This window comes from Columba livia, chromosome 10 (genome assembly GCF_036013475.1).
Source record: "Columba livia isolate bColLiv1 breed racing homer chromosome 10, bColLiv1.pat.W.v2, whole genome shotgun sequence".
Lineage (NCBI taxonomy): Eukaryota > Metazoa > Chordata > Aves > Columbiformes > Columbidae > Columba > Columba livia.
The window spans coordinates 5571739-5595926 of record NC_088611.1 but is presented as its reverse complement, the minus strand read 5'-3'; the positions used below and the strand labels follow the sequence as shown (position 1 = coordinate 5595926).

The following is a 24188-nucleotide window of genomic DNA, read 5'->3' as shown; positions in this document are numbered from 1 at the left end:
CAATGGGTAGCTGCCCCTTTCACAAAGCCGTCATTAACCGTATTCATTAATAAACACTTCACTGACAGCCCCTGTGCATCTAGTATCATAACAGGGCCTGGAGATGAAATTGCCCTTTTTTCCCCTCAAAGTGTTCCTTTCAGGTCGGTGTTGAGTCCATGGGCAGTGCAGAGGAAATGTGCTGTTGCTGCGTGTGTCATGCATTAAATACACAGCTGCAGTTTCCAGTGGAATCCAAGAGCAAAAGCCTGTCACTTGCTAGAGAGGGACATTTAGAGGGTTGTGGAAGCTGGGAAAACCATTGCAAAGGCTGCATCTGAAAATTAAATTGCTTGTCCCTCTGTTCCAGGCACTCAACAAGATGGAGAGTGAATGGAACTCAGTTTTCTTTACTGTGGAGCCTTACAAAGACACGGGCACCTTTATTCTGAAAGACACCGATGAAGCTAATCAGCTCACAGATGATCACATTGTCATGGTTCAGAGCATGTCCTTCTCACCGTTCAAGAAACATTTTGAGGAAAGAATGGGCACATGGGAAAATAAGCTGAAGATAACACAGGTATTGGTTTCTTACCCACACACATAGTGAAGGCAGGCAGCTGGGCTGTGCTGCCATGCTTGAACGTGGACACTGTGCAGTTGCTGCTAGGGAACTGGGAGGACAACTATCAAGAGAATATCAGTCTTTAAGGAAGAAGAGGGCCTGTCAAAGCCCTCTGACTCTAATAACATAGGGGATAAAATCTCAGAGCCTTTTTCTGCAAACAGCAGTGATGAAATTCCAACTCTTTTAGTATCTATTGCCATGCTTTTTGGCAGGGTCAGGACTCTCCCATTGCTGTGAATAGCCCTACTGGTATCTCTAAATGTATTATACTAAGTGAATCTTACAGATTCTTACAGGTCCTGTGGAATCCATGCTAATCATTCACATCTCAGTGTAGGAAAGCACCTGTTTAGGCAGGATCTGGCAGACCATGCCAGCACCTCATCATCAAACCGGAGCCTGAATGCTCAGCACCCAGCAGGACTCAGCCAGCAGAACAGCATTTTGCTGCAGGAGAAAAATTCCAATACAAGTATCTAGCTGGAGAACGCTATGTAAATGCTGGGGTTTGATGCACAGCAGCATTGCTCATGACTACCTTATTCTGTTTATTGGTGCTTACCTTCTGGATGTGCTTGGGCCGTGGGCTGCCAGAGCGCTAACCTTATCTCATGAGGGTACAGAAATGCTGCTCTAAGCCCTAAGGCAGCAGATGACATGGGGAAATGCAGTTATCTACTGTGTGGCGTTGGCTGTGATGTTGTCTGTTTTCACCCTGCCTTTCCTACCCCTTGTTTTAATTGCATTCACCCCTGTCATGAAAGGCCCATGAATCTGCTTCTGGGAAGTGGCTAATCAGGGTTAGCTGATGGAGTGTGGCAAGAGCCACCGTCTGTGTTACTAGAAAACCCAGTTCCTGCTGGGCTGAGTAGCTGCCTGTGGTCAGAGAACACCAGATAGCACTATGTGACTAAGGCAGTCTGAAAGGGAGTCAAACACTTGAGCTGCTTTGTGATGTGGGGCAGGTTCCCCACGCCTTCTCGTCTCCCATGCCTGAAAATGGAAGAGGAAGATGTTCTTCCAACGTTATTCTTGCTCCTCTGAGTGCCTGACAAACAGAGTTCCCTTCTGGTCCCTAACTGAAATGTTTAGCTTTCCATGCGTTCTCTTAACTCAGAGTGTTGTTCAAGGATGTTTTAATGGATTATTCTGTAGATATGGCTGGGGCTGAGGTATATCAGGCAGCAGAGAGGATATGACAAATGCAGAGTCTGGCATATTATTTTTCATTCTTCTTCCACAAAAGAAAGCTCTTTTCACAAATAAAATCCCCATCTTACTGTGTGCTCACATAGTACTCTTTTCTGTAAAATACAGAAACACTAGCCACAGAAATTTGACCTAGCACCACAAAGTCCCTTTGATCTTAAGTATTGGCTTACACATATTTTTAAACTACCTGCTGATAACAATTAGCAAAAGGGATTAATTATTCGGGAAGGAAATTCCAGCTCCTGATGCTGCATGTAGATTTTAGAATTGTGGAAGGTCTGAGTGCAGCGTCACCTCTTTTTTCTTTTCTTTTTTTCTTCTTTTTTTTTTTTTAACCCCGTTCTGGTGCAGTTTGAATGGTTTTGTTGAACAGGTTCATAGCATGGTGTCCCGATATGCTCCTTTTGTGTCCCACTAGGATGTCCTAGAGGAATGGCTGAACTGCCAGTGCTCTTGGCTCTACTTGGAGCCCATCTTTAGATCAGAGGACATCAAAAGACAGCTCCCATTGGAAAGCCAGCGCTACCAGGACATGGATATGGAGTGGCGGAACATCATGAAGAATGCTAAAGAAAACCCTGAGGTGCGTGTCTTGATGAAAGCCAATGCAGATATCCCAAATTCCTTGGAGCTGTGCTCACACAAGAACTGCCTTTGGGTTGTTGCCTTTGTAATGGTGTGGGCATGAGCAGCCCTGCATGAGCCATGCACCCTCTCCCAGGGTGCTGTGCTAGGTTTCTTCTCTTGGAACATGTCCAAATGGACAGCCGTTCCCTACAAAGCCTTGCACCAAGCTGTCTGCCCCACCAGAGACCTTCTCCCCAGCACACAGACTCCCTACCTCTTACGACTCTTGAACCAGGCCTGCTATAGTCCTGATCCATAAGATATCTCCTTCGATTCTTCTTCAAGACTGACCCTTTTAAATTGTTTAGAGCCATTGTTTGGCTCTTCTGCTGCCCTTCACCTGTTTCTGTGGCCTGGTAGCAGTGCTCTGCACCCTTCTGTTCTCCAGTCGTCCCTTCCCAGGTCTCCATCACCACTTGTATTCCATATTACAGATGTTGGTGGTAATTATGGGAATCTAGAAATGCGCTTATCACATCCATAATTGCTGTTTCCTCTCTTTGCCCACAAAGCTCACACTTCTCCAGATCCCTGTGAATGACTCATTTAAATCCTATCAGTAACATCAGTGGGCAACCCAATTATCTCTCCTGCCTTGTCTCTAACATGCACAGAATACTGATGCTTCCTCTGTTCTCCATTCTCTTTATAGGTGATGTCTTTGTGCCCAGATCCCGTGCTACTAGAGAACCTGCGAAAATGTAACAATCTACTCGAACTAGTGCAGAAAGGGCTGAGCGAATATCTGGAGATGAAGAGACGCGCTTTTCCCAGGTAACCCCAAACGTCAGTGGGCTGGATCACACTCGCTGGTTCAGAAAACACAAAAGGAGAGGCTCGCTCCAGTTCGCTCTGCCAAGAAAGAGCAACACAACCCAAGCTTAGGATATTGTCATGAGACTTGCAAACATGAGCAGGGCTGCGCCTTTCAATGCTGCCATCTGATGGGGAAAAAACAGGCAGACACAAATGTTGTGAGTCCGGTAGCATCGTTGCATATCTGTGCCTCGTGATTTGTCGAGAAAGGATGGGGTAAAATGGAAACTTTCATGTAACTCCGTCTCTTATTCCTGATGGAATGCGTCTATGCTTTAATACTCATTTAAGCCCACTTTGCATGGGAATGACTGATTTCTGCAGATGGAGAAGTCTGTCTCTACAGAAAGGGAGATGACTGGACCATAGCTGCTACTCTCCTACACAAATACAAAGAGATCAGTGAGTGGTCAGAAACAGTATCTGCAGCAATAGGCTTGTTCCTCGCATTACTGGGACTTCACCCCTGATGCTGCAGTATAGCAAGCCTCCCCTCATGCTTCACTCTGTGTTTCTAGGTTCTACTTCCTTTCAGATGATGAGCTGCTGGAAATACTATCTCAGACAAAAGACCCCACTGCTGTACAACCTCACCTCCGCAAATGCTTTGAGAACATTGCACAGGTAGGCAAAGCAAGCACCCTCATGGCTTGGCCCACCTTTGGGAAGTTGTCATGGGAATCTGAAGGCATCCTGGGGTCTGGAGGGCTGTTCACATTCTGCTGCGTGGACACGGATCTCCTGGGGACCTGTGACTGCACACAGGCATTGCAAGGTGCTCCCTGCCCTGGAGTGGGATTCCAGCAACCTCACGTTAGACATTTCAAAGCCAGACATCTGCCTATCAATTGGGTACCTTTGATTGCCTTATGGACAATGAGGGGAAAACAAGGTTCTGCAAAGGGCAACTTGCAGAAATTCACTTAGATCCCCATTTTAGGAGACGAGAACGCTCTCTCTGGAGATGTCTGTCCATCACACTGTGGAGGCCAAGAGAAGTAGCTCAGACTTGGCTGTCTACTCACAGGCACCTGGTTAGGATGGAATCACACTCTTGCTGACAGCCCCAGCAGGGACAATGAGCAAGCCTGAACTGAATTAAGTTTCTGCCTTCATCCCCACTTAGGAGCTGGGGTTAACCCAGCTATTTTTCCTCTTTATTATTCGTAATAGATTTCAGACTCCATGGCTAGTCACAGATTGTACCACCACAATACTCAGACACTAAAACCAATCTCCTAGTCATTAGATTGGGAAAATAGAAAGGAAATTGAACTGGAAAGCTGGTGCAAAGCCATTGGAATAAATAAGGAGACTTTCAGTGATATGCTGAGGCACTGGAGAAGCTGTTAGAATTTTACTCTTAAAACTGGGCACTGTGACCTCAAGGGAAATGATTTGAATCTACAGAATTGAACAGGGTTTGCATCCTAGACATGCAATGAGACATGTTCATCCTATCTGTAATTTCGTTTGTTTTGCTTAAGTTAAACTAGCAACATGAATCTCTTGTTTTCATACAGGCACTCTCCATTTTTTGGAGAGGTCATTTTGCACATCTGTCGTACATTTTGGTATCACTATTGACACCCAAGTTTGGCACCAGAGAGCATACACCACTACAGCCTGGCTGTTCCCCCATGGCAGGAGGGGAGGAACAGAAAGAAAAGCCTCCTTTCACGTCTCCTGTTGCGCTTCTTCCATTAGCTGCTGTTCCAGGAGGACCTGCAGATCACACACATGTACTCTGCTGAAGGAGAAGAGGTGAAGCTGTGTGTTTCCATCTATCCCACTGACAATGTGGAGGAGTGGCTGCTGGAAGTGGAGAAATCCATGAAAGCCAGCGTACGGGACCACATAGAAAGATCAATTGGTGTTTATCCGGAGGTAAGAGTTTTATCACAGGCTGGCTGGTCTCCAGTGTCTTGGTTCCAGGCTTACCATAAAGTTCACCAGTGACGGGGCTGATGAATTTGTCATATTCTACTAGTTTTAAAATACACCTTTAATCCAGTTACGTGTGTGTTAAGTGCAGAACTAATGCTTCAGAAGAATGCAAACCCTACACACTCACTCAACAGCCACAGAATGCTTCCCAGTATCATAGAACAACCCTGCATGAATCCGTATCTATTCTTCTCTCCAGGCAACTTCTTTTTTATGAAGATCTCCTTCAAACTCTCATGTCTTGCACATGTGCTAGAGGCTGGTAAAAGTAACCAAGACATGAGAACTATTGATTTCGGTCAATGCACAGGGGATGCATCTTGGTTCTGGTTTCTGTGTAAAAGCTATGCTGGTAGAAAATTTAAATTTTAATTTGTTTGGGTCTAAGGAGGCAGAAAGCTGAAAAATGAAAAGGCCTCAGATATTTCTGTTGCCATTTTCTACTCAGCAACGGGAGGAAAATAAAAGGAAAGCCTCTTAAACAATAACACAGTTCTTATTTTGTAATTATGCATCTCAGATCAGGGAGACGGAGAAATTAAAAAATAAAATCATTGTCTTACCACCTTTTTTTTTGTCTTTTTTGAGACTGCACGTACTACATGGGTCTTGCAATGGCCTGGCCAAGTGGTCATTGCTGGCTGCCAGATTTTCTGGACAAAGGAAGTGTCTGAAGCTCTGGAAGCTGGAGATTTGTCCAGCAGGCTCTACCCACAGCTGACTACTCAGGTATGAAAGTGAATATGAGGGTGAGATTCTGCCAGATGGAGATTTTTCAATCATGAGACTTCAGATAACTTATAAATACAGCCAGGACAATATTGTAGGAGAAACAGAGACATAGTCCCACATAGCACAGCTCAAAACCAGCTAAATAACCAGGTTCTTATCATCTTAATCATTAGGATATTTGTCATCATAAACCTCTAATAGTGTACAGCACAGATAATATGGTCATTACCTGACGACAGAAACAGAGTGAAAGAGCCTGTCTCCAGGGTCACCCAAAAGTCAAAGGTGGAGGAGAACTGAAGGGATGGATGGTAGTAGTCAAAGTAAAACTGCATCCTTTGTATCTGTTCCCTGCATCTAATCACACCTAATACCTGGGATATATTAGCTCTGGGCCTCATGGTGGCTCTAACTCTTTCTTTTCACCTGAACATGGTAATGCTGTAGGCAAAAGTGAGCTCTGACCACTATTTGCTTTCTGAGGGGTCATTTGTATCTATGGCAAGAGAAGAGGCAGAAGTTGCCTGGACACAGCCTGTGATCTGGACGTGGCATGCCATAACTTCAGTTGCATTGTGTTAGTACAGCCTGGCTCTTTGGGATAGGTATTGCTTCAGAGTATTTTCTTTTCCTTTCCCAGCTGGGAGATTTGGTTGCCCTGGTCCGTGGACAATTGTCTAAGATGCAGCGATCAGTGTTGTCAGCTCTGATTGTGATTGAGGTCCATGCCAAGGATGTTGCAGCAAAGCTGATTGAGGAGAATGTGACAAGCATGAACGATTTTGAGTGGATCTCCCAGCTCAGGTAGAGAGCAGAGCTGTTGAACCTCACCTGGCCTCCTTGGCCAGTCTTCATCCTCCTTACCTATCAGTTGTGTCCATAGCAAATGGTAACAAGAGTTTGCATGGTCTGTAAGCAGTATTCATGAGTTGCCTCTAATGTCCCTGTGAGGAATGAGATTTAAATCTAAAAAGGATGCTGGTTCTAAGGCATCTAACAGGTGTAGTTTTGATATCATCCACTTTGGCAATATAGACGAAGCCATACCATGGTGTTTCACTGTGAAAGGGCATGCTCCTGCCTAAGGAATATGACCCTTAATATAACACCTAATTTCAGAACCCCTGTCTGCCCTTTTGGGGTACCTTATCCTTTCTTCTCTCAAGAGGGAAACCCTTGACATGCAGGTCTCCAGACCTGCAGGTTGCAGTCTTATGAGCTGCTGTGTTGTCTGCCAGGCAGCGTTTATCTTTTTGATGTCATGTTCGCTCATCGTTAGATATTACTGGACGAAGGAGGACCTGTACATCAGAGCAGTCAATGCTGAATTTCTCTATGGCTATGAGTATCTGGGCAACAGTGGCCGTCTGGTCATCACGCCCCTCACTGACAGGTAAGGAAGTTGTTTTTTGGGTAATAAGTGTATCTTTTTATTTTTTCTTTTGTTTTTGTATGAACAAGGCTTATTGGGGATTAAACTAAGGATGAGACCATGCCAGTCTTACTGCTTAATTCATGTAAATAGAAGCTATTTGTACAGTAGATGACTACCTGAGAGAACAGAAACACCCTGGTGTTGGTTCTGTGTTCCTAGTGATCAATGCTCAGACTGGTTGTTTTCACTCTCCTAGTTCTTAATATGGTGCTCTGACTCATATAAAATTCCCACATGATAATTAAGGAGCGCTTCTACAAACGAGTAAATAGGAGCATCTAATACCCTAGAATACGCAGCAGCAATCGTAGTTTTACCCTTTTGTAACTGTTCTTTTTCTGGAGAGTGAATTCGTAGCCAGTGGCAGAAAGATGTATGCATGCAGGCCCCCATGAATACTAATCAAGGCCATATAGCTAACTCCTTTGCAGAGTGCTGCATATCTAAGCAGTTCTGCAGAGTAATAAAGGATGGATTCCTACCTGTCTCTGACTGAATAGATCATACGTCTCCCTTTACTGAAATCACTAATAGAAATGCTTTTCATCATCTGGACTCTTCTTTGTTGTAGGTGTTACCTGACGCTTACAGGAGCTCTGCACCTGAAATTTGGAGGAGCACCTGCAGGACCAGCGGGAACAGGCAAAACAGAAACGACAAAAGACTTGGGGAAAGCACTAGCAATCCAGACTGTAGTGTTCAACTGCTCCGACCAGCTTGACTTTATGGCAATGGGAAAGTTTTTCAAGGGACTAGCCAGGTACAATGAAATACTGTGTGTCATTATCAAGGAGTGAGTGGGATACAGGGATGCTCGCCACTGGGAATCAGTGGGTGTTTTTCAGAGCAGCCCAGAAGAGCAAACAAAGCCCTAGTAGGAGTGTTACTCCTGAATGAGCAAAGTTATAAAATTCCTGCCAGAAGGGAGAGACAGTTGAGCCAATTAAAAAAAAAGAAATAGGATAAAAAGAGATACTGTTCATTTAAGGCAAAATTAAAGTGCTTGACACCAATCCACTGTTAGAAACCTGTGCAAATGTTTGCAGCTCTGGCCATTGTTTTAGTATCATACACGTTAGACTGAGATTCAGCCCACAAGCTGCTTAATCTTAAGGAGGAGAGAATCTGCTGTGTATCCAAAATTGAGCAGCCAAGAGAGACTGCTTTAAGCCCTGAGGAATCCTCTCAGAGAAGCTCCTCTCTTCTCTACATTTCAAACAGAGCTGGTCCAATTAGTCTGTTGCATGCTGGTGAATCTGAATTAGTCACTCCAACAAAAGCTGATGCTCCCTTCTCAGATGTTTTCTTTATAAGTAATTTAACTTCTTTTTTAAACCCTGCCTTGTGGGAAGATCACCTTCCTCATAAACATGCTTCCAGCTTTATACATAGTCTTCCAAGCTCTGAAAAATGGACTTAAGAGATGCCTGAATTGTATCTGCAACACTTACAGCTCACATACAAAACAGGAATTCAGTGTGATGCCTCTTTCAAGCCCAGATCTGTAACATGCAGAATTTGTGCCAGGCTGTAGGGTAGGACATTGCCATAGTCTTATAGGGACCGTGTAGCTTCTCATCCTATGGCCTGGGATGCATAGATGTGGTGAGGGGCCACAGCCCCTTCCATGGTACCAGTACCCTGTGGCTGTGTCACTTACCTGCTCTGGGACATTAGGGGCCTTCTGGGTTCACTTCTTGCCTCTGTGCTGCCTTCCCAGCATATGGATGTATTATTTCTAGATCTAACTGAACTTTTGAGTGCAAGTTTGCTCTGTATGATGTTCCTGACTCCCTTCATTTCTTCTTCCTTGCCCAGCGCTGGCGCATGGGCTTGTTTTGATGAGTTCAACCGCATTGATATCGAGGTGCTGTCTGTGGTGGCCCAGCAGATCACAACCATTCAGAAAGCACAGCAGCAAAGGGTATGTAATGAACATTAGGCAGACAAAAAAATCTCCACTTGAGCTCATCCAGGCTAATCCCTGTGTTTGCGTGTCTCTTCATGGAGGACCAGCCTTACTGCTTGGGGACAACTTGGGCAGACGTACTTGAGCTTGGAGAAGCATGACTGATGCCCTGTCTGTAGCACATCATATTGGGCCATTGCACAGTCAGCATCTCGGGTGGGTTTTGCAGCCTCACCGTAGTCTGTGCTGCCACAGTTGCCCACAGTCACAGACTGAAGTATGTCTCAGCTTGAGCTGCAGTGCCAGCAGACTTTGGTGTGGGAGACAATCTGACACAGATCCACTGAGCTGTGGTAAAGGCAACCAGTGTTCTGCCATGAGCTGCTCAACACCACGTTTGTCTAAATGTGTTAGCCAAGCTTTAGTGGATTCACAAAACCCAATATATGCAGCAGAGTACATGCTCATACACACACAGATCTGCAACATAAAGTGAATTGTTGGTTTTCATGGAGGCTCAGCTGTCAGCCAGCCTAGCAGCCAGCCTCTGCGTTGTTCTCTGGAGACTCACAGGGGTTAAGACCTGAATCTCCTTGACTTTGGCTTGGAATTAGAAACTTGCTCTCTGTGAATTCTTCTGCATTACTTTATCCCTGATCGGAAATTACTACCTACGCAGTTTTAAAAAGGATTTAGGTTTCTCTTTGCCCTTTCTGCCACAAATTAATTCAGGCACAAACTCTACTGCAAAATAAATAGAAAGATGCTTGTTTACAGCTGCAGCAATAGAATTCTGTTCAAAAGCCAAAAAAAAAAAAAAAAAAAATTATCCTATCAGTAAATCTTCTATGAGCCCAGTTTCTTAAATGGGGAGGAATATTGCTGGTGACACTGGATTCCTGCAGTGGGGCCAGACTGAGTCACTACCATTGTGGGCCGCTGTGTGTGTCCATGCTTGATAATTTAACTACTGAAAGCCATTGTTTTCCTCTTGGAAGATTCTGCTACAGTGTTTAATTTGCAGGTCAGGCTCTGTTCTTTGAGGATGATAATATTTTTTATTTTCTAGGTGGATCGCTTCATGTTTGAAGGCATGGAGATCCCACTGGTCCCATCCTGTGCAGTCTTCATCACAATGAACCCAGGGTATGCTGGGCGCACTGAACTGCCCGATAACCTGAAGGTAAGGAGGACAGACGACAGACAGAAAGTGGAAGGGTGGTACAGGTGCTCCATGCTAACTAGACCACCAGTGTGTCTGTGACAAGGATTGGGAAGTGATGCTTTTGGAAAGTTTCTAGTATCATTTTGAGATTTGAATCACATCTATAAGCAAACAGCACTCCTCAGATTGCAGTCTGCAGGGATGCTGCCCTGACAGGTGCCAGGGACACTCATGCTGTGTCCTCTGAACAGTCTGGGAGAGATGCTCAGCCTTTTCAGTTTGCTGGAAAAAGCAAGAAACAATAGTGTTTTGATCTTGTGTTGGAACTGTATGTTTCAGGCTCTCTTTCGTCCTGTGGCCATGATGGTCCCAGATTACTCCATGATTGCTGAGATCTCACTCTACTCCTTTGGGTTTAATGAAGCCAAAGTCCTTGCGAAGAAGATCACAACAACATTCAAACTATTGTCAGAGCAGCTCAGCAGCCAGGTAAATGTGATAATGTCCATGAATGTTTTTTAAATGTGAGGCTTTCCTAGCCTAGACTCAAAGTGCCTGGATGCTTCTCTTGATGCCTTGTCATAGTGTATCGCAAAAAGGTCACAATACCCATTTATCACCTACCTCCTGTCTTTCTAATCCTCATTTCTCCTCCTGAGGCTGGATTTGCATTCTCCTGCGGTCCTAGTTAGGATTAGAATGGCAGGACAACTGAGCCAAGCAGCTCTGCCTGCTTCTCCCTCCATCTAGTATTTTTCTTCATCCAGTTATTCTTGTCTTCTTCATCCATAGTCTGTGCAGCTGAGGACTAGTTAGTTGTTGGAAGATCGCAAGAGCAGACTTTGATGAAGGAGCAGTTGTTCTGAAAGAACTCTCTCTTCTGAGAGGGTTGTTCTCTCTCATTTTTCTTTTCTTACCTGCTGAGTGCATGCATAGGTTCACTCTTTTTAGCTAGTGCTCCTGTGTCTGATGACGTTGTTTCCTCTGTGCCTATTCCAGGACCACTATGACTTTGGCATGAGAGCTGTGAAGACTGTCATCTCAACAGCTGGCAACCTCAAAAGAGAGAATCCTACTATGGATGAGGTAAATGTGCTTCTGCCTCACACTGTTGCCACATAAGAGAGGCAGGATCTTTGAAGTTCTGAATTCTTAATCTTTGCAGGAGCTGATCTGCCTGCGGGCTATCAGGGATGCCAACATACCCAAATTCCTGCAGGATGACCTCAAGCTCTTCAGGGGTATTGTCTCAGATTTATTTCCCAAGATCAAAGAAGAGCCTGTTGATTATGGTATCCTGGAAGAAGCCATTCGCAAATCCTGTATCAAAGAGAATCTGAAGGATGTCAATGGTGAGGGGAAAGGCCCTCCACGAGCTCCCCCTGGGCCTGGGCTGTTAGTCCAGCACCCTGCGCTATGAAAGAGAGAGCTGGTCCCTGACCCTCTCCGCATCATCTTCCTTTACAGGCTTTGTGACTAAGTGCATCCAGCTCTATGAAACCACTGTGGTTCGTCATGGCCTTATGCTAGTGGGGCCAACAGGCTCTGGGAAGACAAAGGTATGGTTGAGATACTGTGCTGGCCCCTGCAAACCACCTATTGATGCAGAGGGTTGAGCTTCATGGAAGACTTGTACTCCGCTATTTCCATCTTCTCTGAGACAGAAGTCAGGGGACCAAGATGCTGAGTTTTAGCGCTGATTTATAGCCATAGTGAAGTATATTAGTATCTCATTCTTTTGAGTTGGGAGATTAGACTGAGGCTTATTAGATCTGCTGCAAATTTCTAAGGCTGAGACATACTTTGACATCTTGAGATTCTTCAGGCCTCTTGCGTAGATGATCTAACTTCCTCCCCCTGCATCTGGATTATTTTATTTCTGTGAATACAGCCAGGCATCTCCTTACCGTGACATTATCCTTCACTACGTCTCCTTTCTCGCTGCCTTTTGAATACAGTTGCTTTGTCGTTACGGAGCCATGGCAGCTAACTCTCTTGCTCTCCTGCCTTTGCAGTGCTACGAGGTGCTGGCAGCTGCAATGACGTCACTGAAAGGTCAGCCTGCAGCCAGCGGTGGGAATTACGAGGCAGTCCGCTACTTTGTGCTGAATCCCAAATCCATCACAATGGGCCAGCTTTATGGAGAATTCAACTTGCTAACGCATGAGTGGTAAAGTACAAAACTCACTTTCCTTCCTTCCAGACGGGAAACGTTTTTCTTCTGGTCCTGAGCTCTTCTCTTCAAGGCTGAGAACAGTTTAGGATAGAAACATAAAACCAGAAGCGATCAATTCCTTATCCTCAGCAAGCCACAATAGCCAGTCACAGCGATTTAAGCTGACATCTTTTATTGTGCACTTGGCCCGGCTGCCAGCACATGCCCAGACAGTTACTGCAGCTCCGCTGGCAGCATTAGCTGCATAACAAGAAATAATTCAATTGCTTTGGAACACATGCCCCTGCTCTAAGATACAGCAGCTTAAAATCACTTGTTTTGCTTCTGAAGAAAAGTGACCTCTGTACTGTGCACTTGAATTGTTCTGTATAAATACCCTGGTGGCCTTGAATGATGAGGGATGACTTTCAGACATAAAGGGGCATTTCATTCCAGTTACCAGGGCTCCTGCTTGCTTCTGTGGTTTGGAAGCAAGAGCCAATAGCCTGTTTGCCCTCTTGACAGCCAAGTCCTACTGCTTGTGTTTCCATATGTGACCTGAAGTTGACTTTGCAGCTCACTCTATCCAGAAGCTAAGGTGTGAGAAGTGGTGTGAATCTCCCTTTGGCTCTGTCACCCACCACTTGCTTGGGGACAAAGCTGAAGACTGTGTTCTGTAAAACCAGCTAAACTAAATAAATATGAAACTAACCACCCTCTAGGAAAGGTGCAAGCAAATAAACATTACAGATGCTCAGATGCAGAGCTTCCCAGACTGGGCTCTGGTGTGTCTTTACCGAAGGACCTTTTATAGGATATTCCAGTTAAGTTTGACAGTTCATTTATGATGTAACTCTACCCAGGGGCAGCACACAGGCACATCAACATGACAAAAAGAAAAATACAGCAGCCATGTAAAATGTATTTACAGACAAATCCATCTGTTTTAATCAGCTGAGCTTTAGCACAGACTGCTTTCCTTTGGTTTCAGTAACAACACCCTGGCATTCACTAGCACTATGAAATAACAAATAATTATTTAATAATGGGAGTGGAGTCCAGAGCCTGAACAGAAATTGCACTCCAGGTTTCCACGTGCAGGTTAAGTTCTTGCTGTCAATGGTCAGCGTTCCTTGTGTATCTGCTCTCCTGTTCACCAGCTCCAGCACCACCTGAGTTCACAGGCAGATGAGCATGGGGAACTTAAGTTATAAAGAGGGTCATGCTCTTTATGTTGGATTCACCCTCCTAACCTAGAGTTACTCAGTTGAAGCATCTGAATTAGCAGAGTACTTGTCCTGAGTCTCCCTTTGCACTTGGTGGAGAAAAGGAGACACCTCCAGAGAGCAGGTAACCCACCTATAGCCCGAGTGGATGCTTGCAAGGCCTCTTTGCTTTTCACTGAGGACAGAGATGTGAAAGGGAAACTTGGAATTTTATAGTTGAAGTCCATGAAGTCCAGATCCTAATGCCAAAAGAAATTGTCTCATGGTGTCACTCAGGCTTAGGCGTATGTCTCAGTAAAAGAAAGAATGAGATGGACCTTTATGCAGCTCATCAAGAAGTGAGGCACATGAACCAGAGTAAGATTCTGGCTCTGTTGCCTTGTATGGTGAAAACTTTGCCATTGATTTCAGCAAAACCAGAATGAGCCAAGCCATGCCTTCCTCCTGCCTTCCAGGACAGACGGGATCCTTTCCTCACTCATCCGACAGGGAGCTGCGGCCGCTGACACCATCAAGAAGTGGTACATGTTTGATGGGCCAGTTGATGCTTTGTGGATTGAGAACATGAACACGGTGCTGGATGACAATAAGAAGCTGTGTCTCAGCTCGGGGGAAATCATCAAGATGACAGAGGTAACTCATACCTCTCACTTTTGCTGCCTGTTTTCCTTCCTCCTTCCTGGAACAGACTTGGCCTTTGACTTTCTACTTGATGCCTGTGATGGGCTTGTATGGAAATTGGTGTCTCAGTGGCAGCTGTGTGTTGGCCAGACCTCTGTGATGCTGCACGAACACAATAAAAAGAAGGCTCCTGTAACAAAGGGAAAGATTTCAGCTTCACCAAATTGTACTGAAAGATATATCACAAGTGATCAAGTCCTTATCCTCCTTTCTCTCCTTTTGCAATTTCCAGAGCATGACCATGATGTTTGAAGTCCAGGATCTGGCTGTTGCTTCCCCGGCCACAGTCTCCCGCTGTGGCATGGTTTACCTGGAACCCAGCATCTTGGGGCTGGAGCCCTTCATCGAGTGCTGGCTGCAAAAAATCCCAAACAACATAGAGCCCTTCTCAAAGCAGCTAGCATCTCTCTTCAAGAGGTTCCTCAAGGTGAGCTACTATGCCGTTCCAGCCTTTCCATGGCTTGGAGCCTGTCAGCTCAGATATCGGCCAGCCCAAAATTGTCAAAGCCTGGATTTAAATGCCATTGTGGGAACACTCCAGACTACCAGTATACAAACTGTCCTGTGAATTTCCTGGGTTTAAAAGATCACTGATCGCTGCAGATGTGACTTAGTCTTGTTGGTCGTTATTGTTTGGTTTATTTCCTTTTAAAATTATCTTCTGGACAAAATCGTCCCTTGTGCAAAGCCATTCCCTAAAGTACAGTGATTCCAGGGGAAAAGTTGTAAGAGCAGGTGTGGTCATTTCTGCTCATCTCCTGATCCACTATTTGAATGAATAGCCCAGAGCTGCAAAGTAAAGGTCATAGAATCATAGCACAGTTTGGGTTGGAAGGGACCTTCAAAGCTCATCCAGTGCCACCCCTGCCGTGAGCAGGGACATCTTCACCCAGATTAGGTTGCTTAGAGCCCTGTCCAGCCTGGCCTGGGATGTCTCTAGGGACGGGGCATCTATCCCTGAACGCAAAGAAAGGTCTGAAGGGAGCAAACCATTTGACAGCAGCAATGGCACAAGATGCACATCACTGTTGCACAGAACCAAGAGGCAGGCCTAGAGGTTTCTTGCGGCTAAGCCTGAACCAAGTTGTTTGACTTACTTTTCTCTAGTCATTGTGCTGGTACTCAGGATGCAGCATTCTCAGTCATACCCTCCCTGCTAGATGTAGCCTGCAGGGAAGTGAGGAGAAACCAGAACCCTGGAAGGTAAAAGCCAAGTCAGGTATGTTGGATGGTGACAGTGGGCTGTTCCTGCCTCTCCTTACAGGATGCCATCGGCTTTGTCCGGCGGTTTGTGAAGGAGATAACAGCTTCAACAGACAGTAACCTCACAAGGAGCCTCCTCGTGCTCTTGGAATGTTTGTTTCAGCCTTTCATTCCCAGTGAGGTAGGATCTTGCTGCTGTCACTTGTGTGCACCTGTGACTCTTAAGGGCAGTAAGTCATGCAGAGGGTTAGTCACTGCAGAACAAAATGTTGGTGCAGAAAGGTCAGACTGTAGTTTATCTACATGGCAGAAGGCAATACAGCATCCTGCCAAGCACAGGCAAACCCAGAAGGATTGTGCTTTGCCCACTAAAAGATAAACTCCCTGCCTACCAGGCTGGAGGGAAGTTCACTTTTATATGTAGCAGAGGGAATTTTAAAATTTTCTACTGAATTTTCTACTGAAAGCAAAGATCAGAGCTAAGCAGTGATGCACTTCAGATTGCAGGTCTTTTGAGAACTGGTATTGAAGAGGGCTGGACAATTTTCAAATTTAAAAACCAAGGACTACATTCTTCTCCCAGCTCCTGTTGAGTGACATTAGTTCATCAAGGGCAGTCTCGCAAGTACACCAATGAAACAGCAAGCTTTAATCCACAGAATGCATTGACAAGGCCTGTGAAAAGATGGCTAGAAAAAGCTACATAGAAGCCAAGCAAAATTATGAGAAATTAAGAAGAGTCTGTTTTCTGTGTACCTTAACTATGCCTGAGAATTTTACTTCTGCTCTTGTCTGGTTCCCAGGGAGTTAGGAGGATTCCCCAGGAGAAGATGGCTCGTATTGGAGAGCTGATTGAACCCTGGTTTATATTTGCCTTGATCTGGAGCGTGGGTGCTACTGGAGACTCCCAAGGTCGCACGGCCTTCAGCTTGTGGCTGAGGGAGAAGATGGCAAAGGAAAAGGTGAGGAAAGGAAAAGCAGATCCTCTCTTATTATAGAGGAACTGGTAATGAGGAATGGGTATCAGAGCTGCTTGAATGTTTGGAGGCTTTGGATGGGCTGCTTCTTGGGATCTGGTGTAACAGGTCTGCTTCAAACTTCAAGGCCCCCCTGGTGCTGGAAGATCTGGGAGAGAGACCTGACCCCCCTGTCCTGGGCAGCATCCTGTTAGTAAACTCTTCCTTGCAGTAGGGCAGATCCTCCTGTGAATTCACGGTGGCAGCCAAGTTCACCCCAGCTTTATTCCCACAGATCCAGTTACTTTTCCCAGAAGAAGGACTGGTTTATGATTATAAACTGTATGATGCTGGGCTTAGCAGTCCTGAAGAAGATCTGGATGAGGAGGTCATTAAGGAGGTAAAATATTTCACTTTCAAACCCAAGCTGGGAAATTTGCAGGGAGGGATCAGGAAGCAACACAGTCCTGCCAGATTTGGTGGGATTTTCTCATCAAGGGTAAATAAGAAAGGGCTATAGGAACCAAGTGAGAATGTTTAAAGTGAAATGAAGCTTTTCATTGAAGGAAGAAAGCAGTTTCTTGCCCTCAGGGTTATAAAGCAGTTCTTTTGAATCTGAGCCAAAGGCTGGTCAGTTCAGACCTGAGTGCCTCTGCCAGTGCTCGGGAAAGTGAGAGGGCTCTACAAGTGTGGCCGCTGGAGGAGGACAGGGAGAAGCTCAGATGGAAAGGTCTACCTGTGTTAGAGAGCAGTGCACAACAGCTCAAGAGCTGTGTGCAGCAGTCTGGAGGAGGAGCAAGGCAGACAAATACACCATCATTTTCACAGGGGATAGCAGAGCAGTAGGGCATGCAAGGCCCATCTGACTGACAGTCACCAGGCCCTCGGCTGAAAGACAAAAAAAAAAAGAGGAAAAATGCTTCCCCTTCCTGAAATTGGAGTCAGAGCTAAGTAAAGAGCCCTACATGAGCGTCAGATGCTTAACAGAAGCTGCCAGTATTGACTCTGTGGGAAGGCCACATGGGGTGCTCAGGAATGCACATTTTCTCAGTGTTCTCCAGCACATCCCTGATAAAAACCTCTATCTCACTTGTGTAGTGGGCTCTGGGAGGTTAGTCTGTGCCTTCATTCCAGCACGTCATCCATGTCTTGTACAATTGCAAAACGTCCATGTGCCACGGAGTGCAACACAGGCGATGGCACCAGACATGAAGATAGGATCCAAGCTAAGCCCTCTTTGTCCTCTGCTGTGGGGACACTCACAGGGTAGGTCAGCTTAGGACAGAATTCCCATTCTTGGAAAGATCACAAATGCTCCATCACCCTTTGATCCCAGTTCTCAGACAGAAGGCAGACATGTTGCTGCTGGGGCAATGATGTCTAACTCTTGGGCTACCTCCTTCCCAAAGGAAGTGAGTCAGGCACTCACAGCATTGCTGTGCAGAAAGGTAGGGGTGGCAAGAGTAGACGGGGGTCTGGAAAGCTCAATTCCTCATCAGAATCTGAACTACTACATAAGGAGCTGTGATGGTGAAAACTCAGCAGAAATACTGGGTTTGGATTCCCATAGGGGATAGATGCAACCACCCCCTCTAAACACTCCTATACCTTTCAGGTGTGCTGGGAGCCGTGGCTGGACCCTACAGCAAAGTTCACCATGGTTCCTGATACCAACTTCTGTGACATTATTGTGCCCACGATGAACACAGTCCGAATGGCCTACCTGCTGGGGCTTTTGCTCACCAACCGTAAGCCAGTATGTGCCCAACCTTGTCTTTGGTTTTTTAATTCAAACTTGTTCTCTTCAACAGGAGCACCTTTTCTTCTCCCAGTACAGTCAGAACCTAACAGCTACCTGATACTTTGAGATTACTTCCCACTCTCATGCGTTTTTAATTCTCTGCTCAAAAGCTGTGACTAAGCAACAGGAGTTCTCCATTCAGTCCCCAGGCACCATGTCAGTGCCCCAAAGGCATATCAACACTCAGTTCTTCAACCGAAATGCATCAATTGCTGGATAGCCCATCACCATCCCTCTTTACCTATTCCCCGTGGTTCCATTTAATACTTATCTGGTTGGATTCCCGCCACGCCAAGAGATCTGTTACCTTGAACACATGTCCTTACTGAAGCAGCGAGCCTTCTGGCCTCCCCCAGCCTTTGAATGCCTAAGTGAGGAGTAACCTGCATTTCCTGCAGCAAATGTCAGAGAGCTGGGAAATGCAGACTGTCTGCTTGTGCTTCTAGGTTCTCTGCATTGGTCCCACTGGCACAGGGAAGACTCTCACAATTACAGACAAGCTTTTGAAGAACTTGCCTCCCAGATACATCACCCACTTCCTGATGTTTTCGGCACGCACCTCTGCCAACCAAACCCAGGATCTCATTGACAGCAAACTGGATAAGAGGCAAGTTTCCTTTCTGTGTTTGCAAAGGCAGTATCCCTGAGCTTAGTGTTTCTATCAACTTGGCCAGTTAGTTTCATGCCAAGACCTGAAGAGGCCCCAAGTACATACAGCTGCGGGAAACAAACAGGAAACACAACAAATCTGAGCTGGGCTTGTGGGAGCCAGTAATAACTTGATACAGTGGCAAGAAAGTAAGAAGGATTAGTGGGGGTCTGTAAAAGTTGCTCCAATTCTAGTTATTCCAGAAATACTACATTTCACAGCGCAGGTGTGAACATGGGAGAACATGTGGCTGCTGACCCCCATGGTCAGCTGCTTCCCATTTTCCTCCCTGGTCAGCTGCTGGTTTGAAGTTTCCAAAAGATTTACAGGCTCAAGCTTTGATTTTATTTGCACCTGTATATTCATTGATACTGTGCATTTGTAGACAAAATTTCACTCCTGTTTGGAAAGAAGCCAGTGCCTCAAATGTTGCGCTGGAACTTTTCTGTTCAAAGGCCCATATAAAGGGGTATATGGAGTGTAAGTGCAAGGATGGCTGAAACTGCTGGCTCAGGAAACCTCTGGAGAAAAAACAGCTTTTGGGTCAAGGGAGGAGTTACACTGCAACAGGAGTTTTCCTGTGTCCTTATGTGGCTTCTGTCCTTACAGGCGAAAGGGTGTGTTCGGGCCTCCAGTTGGGCGGTACTTCATATTTTTTATTGATGACTTGAACATGCCTATGTTGGAGACATACGGTGCTCAGCCACCCATCGAGCTGCTGCGGCAGTGGATGGACCATGGGGGCTGGTACGACAGGAAACAGATCGGTACGACCCAAATTATTTGCCCAGTACTCATGGCAAAACTTGGCCTGTTGATAGATGTGCATACCTGCTGTGGAGATGTGTGGCAAGGGGTTTTAGCTACAACTTGTCATTAATTCCTGATTTTCCACTCTTCAAGGTACCTTTAAGAAGCTGGTAGATATTAATTTTGTCTGTGCCATGGGACCTCCTGGAGGAGGAAGGAATGCTGTCACCCCACGCTTCACCCGCCACTTCAACTACCTCTCCTTCACAGAGATGGAAGACAGCAGCAAGAAGGCTATCTTCTCCACCATCCTTGGCTGCTGGATGGGTACGTTCTGCAGACAACTGCCACCTTCTCCTCATGTTACAAGTCAACCCAATGATAATAGAGGTTGGAAGGGGAGGCATTAATACTGATGATCTGATAAAAGTGTTGGAAACTGGAACTTGCGTTAGTTTTTTTGAAGATGCTTTTTGGAAAGTGTTGTTTGAATCTTAGCAAACAGTCTCAGGGCCAAACTCTGGTGGTGCAAATCAGCAAACTTCAGCTTTGGCTCTCACAGTTTCATAAGATGTTCCATAGCCTAGGCCTTTCAAAGAGGATTTTGTTTGTGATAAGTGCTGCAGATATCCTTCACCTCAGCAAGTAAAGTGGTAACTCAGGGTTTTTGTCTTCTTCTAGATGGACTCCTAGGAGAAAGAAGTCACAGAGAGCCAGTGCGTAAGTAAGAGCAGAAAGATGAGAGTGAGAGACTGTGAACAGACCAAGCTGATGGGCACAGCATGGCGTAGCTTACCTGTGCTTTCGGCAGACAGACACTTGCCCAGACAACAGCCTTCTGTGGAAGCAGAGCCTTCTGTTACTCTCCATCTGCTGCAGCCTGTGGACAGCTGAGCAGGGAGGCTCTAAGCGTGGTGCTGCAGCCACCCAGAAAAAAGGGTTCATTTGGAGTTAAATGAGCGCTCTTATATTTGACAGGGTGGGAATTTAGGATCATCTTTGGAAATGTGCCCTCATCTGCAAATCTGCTGGTGGGAAGGAGTGAGAATAGCGAGCTATGAGAAAAGCAAAGCTGAGGTCTCTGAGTGCTTCCAGTATTCACAGGCATTAGTACCTGACTATGAGCTCAGGGGCACACTGAAACAACTAGCTGTGTTTTTAAAAAAGTAAAGAAGATTGGAAATAATGAAAAAAAAAAAGAAGTATAAAATGCCAGGGTGTCAGAGGAGTGTTTATAATTATTTGGATTGGAAAAAAATATTTTAAAAGTATTTTATTTGCTTAAAACTGGCAGGTGTGTTTAAATCTTATCAGACTATTGCATAAGAAATTATTCCTCAGTGGCTTTGCATTTGCTGAGCTCAATGGACTGCAGGGTGGTTTAGCTAAGAGGACACTCACACCTTCTAGCTTAAAAGTAGCTGAGACTCCACTGAGGGAGGACTACAAGGAAGGAGAAGGAAAACCTGCCTGTATTTCGGGTAGGCACCAACTACCTCTCTGGCAGTGTTTCCTCTCCCCTTGAGGTGCATGATGTCTTAACACTGCAGAATTGTTGTGATATGTTCTCTTCCCACATTTGCTTCCCTTGGGTTGGAAACCCATTGGCAAACTGTCCACTGCAGTGAACCAGTGCTTGGTCAGGTCCCCATGCAGTCTCTGCATAAGGAAGCAGAAGAAAAGCGTGTTCTTGTCCAAGTCCTAGTGACACCTCTGGCACTCAGTGCCACCCATCTGCACTGGTAGGACCTTCTCAACCCAGAGTCACCACGTTGGTATCCTCTCCACCTTTCTCTGTCTCTGCAGCAGAAGCAGTTGCAGTCAAAGACTTGAATGAGCCCTTGGTTGATGCCACTATTGGTGTGTATTTGACCATCACATCCCAGCTGCTGCCTACACCAGCAAAATCACATTACACCTTCAACCTGAGAGACCTCTCCAAGGTGTTCCAGGGCATGCTCATGGCCGAGCCCAGCAAGGTGGAGGTGAGTCCTCCCATCAGCACAGCCGTGCACCCTGTGGAAGACCAGAATAGTTCCAGTTCAAGCCTCATTGACAGGCCTGCAAACAGGCCTCAATTGCTTGTTGAAGCTACATTTTGGTACAGTTCAATGAATGTGGTGGCCTTCTCTTTGGCAATATTACCAAGTACCCATAGCAAAGAGATCCTCCTACCACCACCCCAGCCCTTCCTTGTGGAAGCAGATGAGGGGCCACAGGGAGTCAGTATGACACAGCCTGTCTGTTCAGGGCTGGATGGAGCCATAGGGGACCAGACAGGAGACCATGTGGGGACAGAGGCATTGTCCTGTTACCAGCTTGTAGCAATGATGTCTTGTGCCCCTTCGGCTCTCCTGAGGACCTTGCTCTGGCTTCAGCCTAGCCAGTAGGGATTGACTTATCACAGCAAGTACTTTGGACCCCAGTTCTGTGCTACACTTGAATGAAAGGATCTTGCCAAAAAAACATAAGAACTTCTGGAAACAGTAAAAAATAAATCAAACTGGGGGAAGATAAGGACAAACAACATGAAATTTAAATCTCTTAAAGTCTGACATATGGACAAATAAAAGGGGGATTAGCTGAAGCTGTAATGAGCTCTCTACAAAGCAGCTGTTTTGACAGGGGTTGTTTTTGAGAGGATAAGGGAATGCAGCTTCCTCCACCCAGTTTTCTCTGCTCCAGCTGCTACTAGCAGGAGCAGAGCTGGCCTCACGCTGGGCAGGAACCAGCTTTCCTGACAGTCAAGCTCTTAATACTTCTCTGCTTCTCTCATGGGGGTGTTTTGCTGGGGTTTCCTACCAGAACAAACTGCAGCTGCTGAGACTGTGGTACCACGAGAGCTGCCGGGTATTCTGTGATCGCCTGGTCAGCAAGGAGGACCGCACCTGGTTTGACAACCTGATGAAGAGTATGATGGAGGATTTTGACACCACTTTTGAGGAGGTTGTCCCCTCCCAGCCAGTTCTGTTTGGGGACTTCATGGAGCCAGATGCCATTGTCAAACAGTATGAAGCAATCAACAGCCAGGAAAAGGTAAGGACCCAGGGAATCGTGATGATGTGAGCTATGTTCACATCTTCCAAGTCTTCTGCAAACAAAAGAAGGCAGTTAATGGTAACTATGGGGCTGCTTGAATTGAAAGTGTCTGGAATCACACATCCTGTCAGGGCTCTCCTGTGAAATCCTACCCCAGATATGGATGGTGGCTGCATTTGGTGTGATGGGAAGTTGAGGTGGAACAAGCTGTCTCTGCATTACCATCCTGGGGGCAGCCTGCTATGCCAAATCTCCCAAGTGAGCTGCACTTGGGACTGAAAAGTGAAATTTACTGGAAAGAAATGTCGCGTTACCCCCAAACAATACTACTTTTGCCATTAAAGGCTTCACAATTGACCTTTACAAGTAATTAATGTTACTTCCAGATTCCCTGTTGGAGAAGATACTGCAAGTACATTGGTAGTGATAATTAAGCAAAGGCAATGAGCAGTGCATTTTGCACTCATTATCAGAAACAGGTGATTATCCTGTTGTCTCTCCTTTTGTGATAGTTGTGTGGCAGGGACTGGTAATTAAGTGAGCTTTCCAGTCTCTTGCACAAAGTGGGTAGACCTGTCTCACATCAAGGTGAGCAGGGCTGAGACAGCCAGGCTTACCAGACCTCCGCACTGTCCGCTGATGGGCGCAGGACTTTGGCACATCAACAGGGATGTCGGCACTGTAGGAATTCCAGCTATGTTGCTTGCCGAGGTTCACAGTGAGATTGCTAAGTGGGTAGGACCAAATCCCACATGTCTTCATACTTCAGTTCATGCTCTGGCCTGAGAGTGCTGTTGAAGGGCAGGTGGAAAGGATGCCCTGAAAAGGACAGGAGAGACTGTTCCTATGCTGTTCTGTGCAATGGCTGGACTAGGAGGACAGCGTGCTCCTCTGCTCATCCACAGCCAGCAGGGTTTTCTTCCAGCACCTGCCCTTTCCAGCCAGGATCCCGACCACGGGATGCAGCAGCAGGCACTGGTCAGCCATAGAGTGAGGAAGCTCTCCCAGAGGGAGGCCCTGGAACAGCATGAGTCAGGCCACCATAAGTTATTTTCTTTTTAACTATGCCTTGCTGTTTCTTTGGACAAACAGCACTATTGGGAGCAGCAGACCTTAGTCACTTGCCTGAGTTAGTTCAAGGTCACTGTTCAGCAGTTCCTGCCACCACCACTCACTGAACTCAGCCCAGTTCCTCTAAGAGCATGGAGCAAGGAGACCCATCACCTCCTCACCAGCAGCTGCTCCCAGACCCTGCTGAGCACTGGGCTCTGCCCT

At 46.1% G+C, this 24188-nt stretch overlaps 1 protein-coding gene across 3 annotated transcripts in view; it reads left to right on the top strand.

Annotated features, from left to right (window-relative positions):
* Nucleotides 1–24188, top strand: part of DNAH1 (dynein axonemal heavy chain 1) — a 74078-nt gene that overhangs the window by 26997 nt on the left and 22893 nt on the right. For all 3 annotated transcript variants that reach the window (XM_065075076.1, XM_065075075.1, XM_065075074.1), the window contains exons 21-48: nt 350–562; nt 2241–2405; nt 3102–3223; nt 3784–3889; nt 4973–5152; nt 5801–5941; nt 6585–6748; nt 7224–7337; nt 7951–8139; nt 9198–9303; nt 10358–10471; nt 10793–10942; nt 11453–11539; nt 11619–11805; nt 11921–12012; nt 12469–12623; nt 14290–14467; nt 14748–14942; nt 15780–15899; nt 16522–16680; nt 16970–17074; nt 18290–18430; nt 18922–19082; nt 19734–19891; nt 20028–20201; nt 20556–20594; nt 21681–21859; nt 22680–22910. In XM_065075076.1, coding sequence (XP_064931148.1) covers nt 350–562; nt 2241–2405; nt 3102–3223; nt 3784–3889; nt 4973–5152; nt 5801–5941; nt 6585–6748; nt 7224–7337; nt 7951–8139; nt 9198–9303; nt 10358–10471; nt 10793–10942; nt 11453–11539; nt 11619–11805; nt 11921–12012; nt 12469–12623; nt 14290–14467; nt 14748–14942; nt 15780–15899; nt 16522–16680; nt 16970–17074; nt 18290–18430; nt 18922–19082; nt 19734–19891; nt 20028–20201; nt 20556–20594; nt 21681–21859; nt 22680–22910 — 4125 coding nt within the window. The remainder of the gene's footprint in view (nt 1–349; nt 563–2240; nt 2406–3101; nt 3224–3783; nt 3890–4972; nt 5153–5800; nt 5942–6584; nt 6749–7223; nt 7338–7950; nt 8140–9197; nt 9304–10357; nt 10472–10792; nt 10943–11452; nt 11540–11618; nt 11806–11920; nt 12013–12468; nt 12624–14289; nt 14468–14747; nt 14943–15779; nt 15900–16521; nt 16681–16969; nt 17075–18289; nt 18431–18921; nt 19083–19733; nt 19892–20027; nt 20202–20555; nt 20595–21680; nt 21860–22679; nt 22911–24188) is intronic.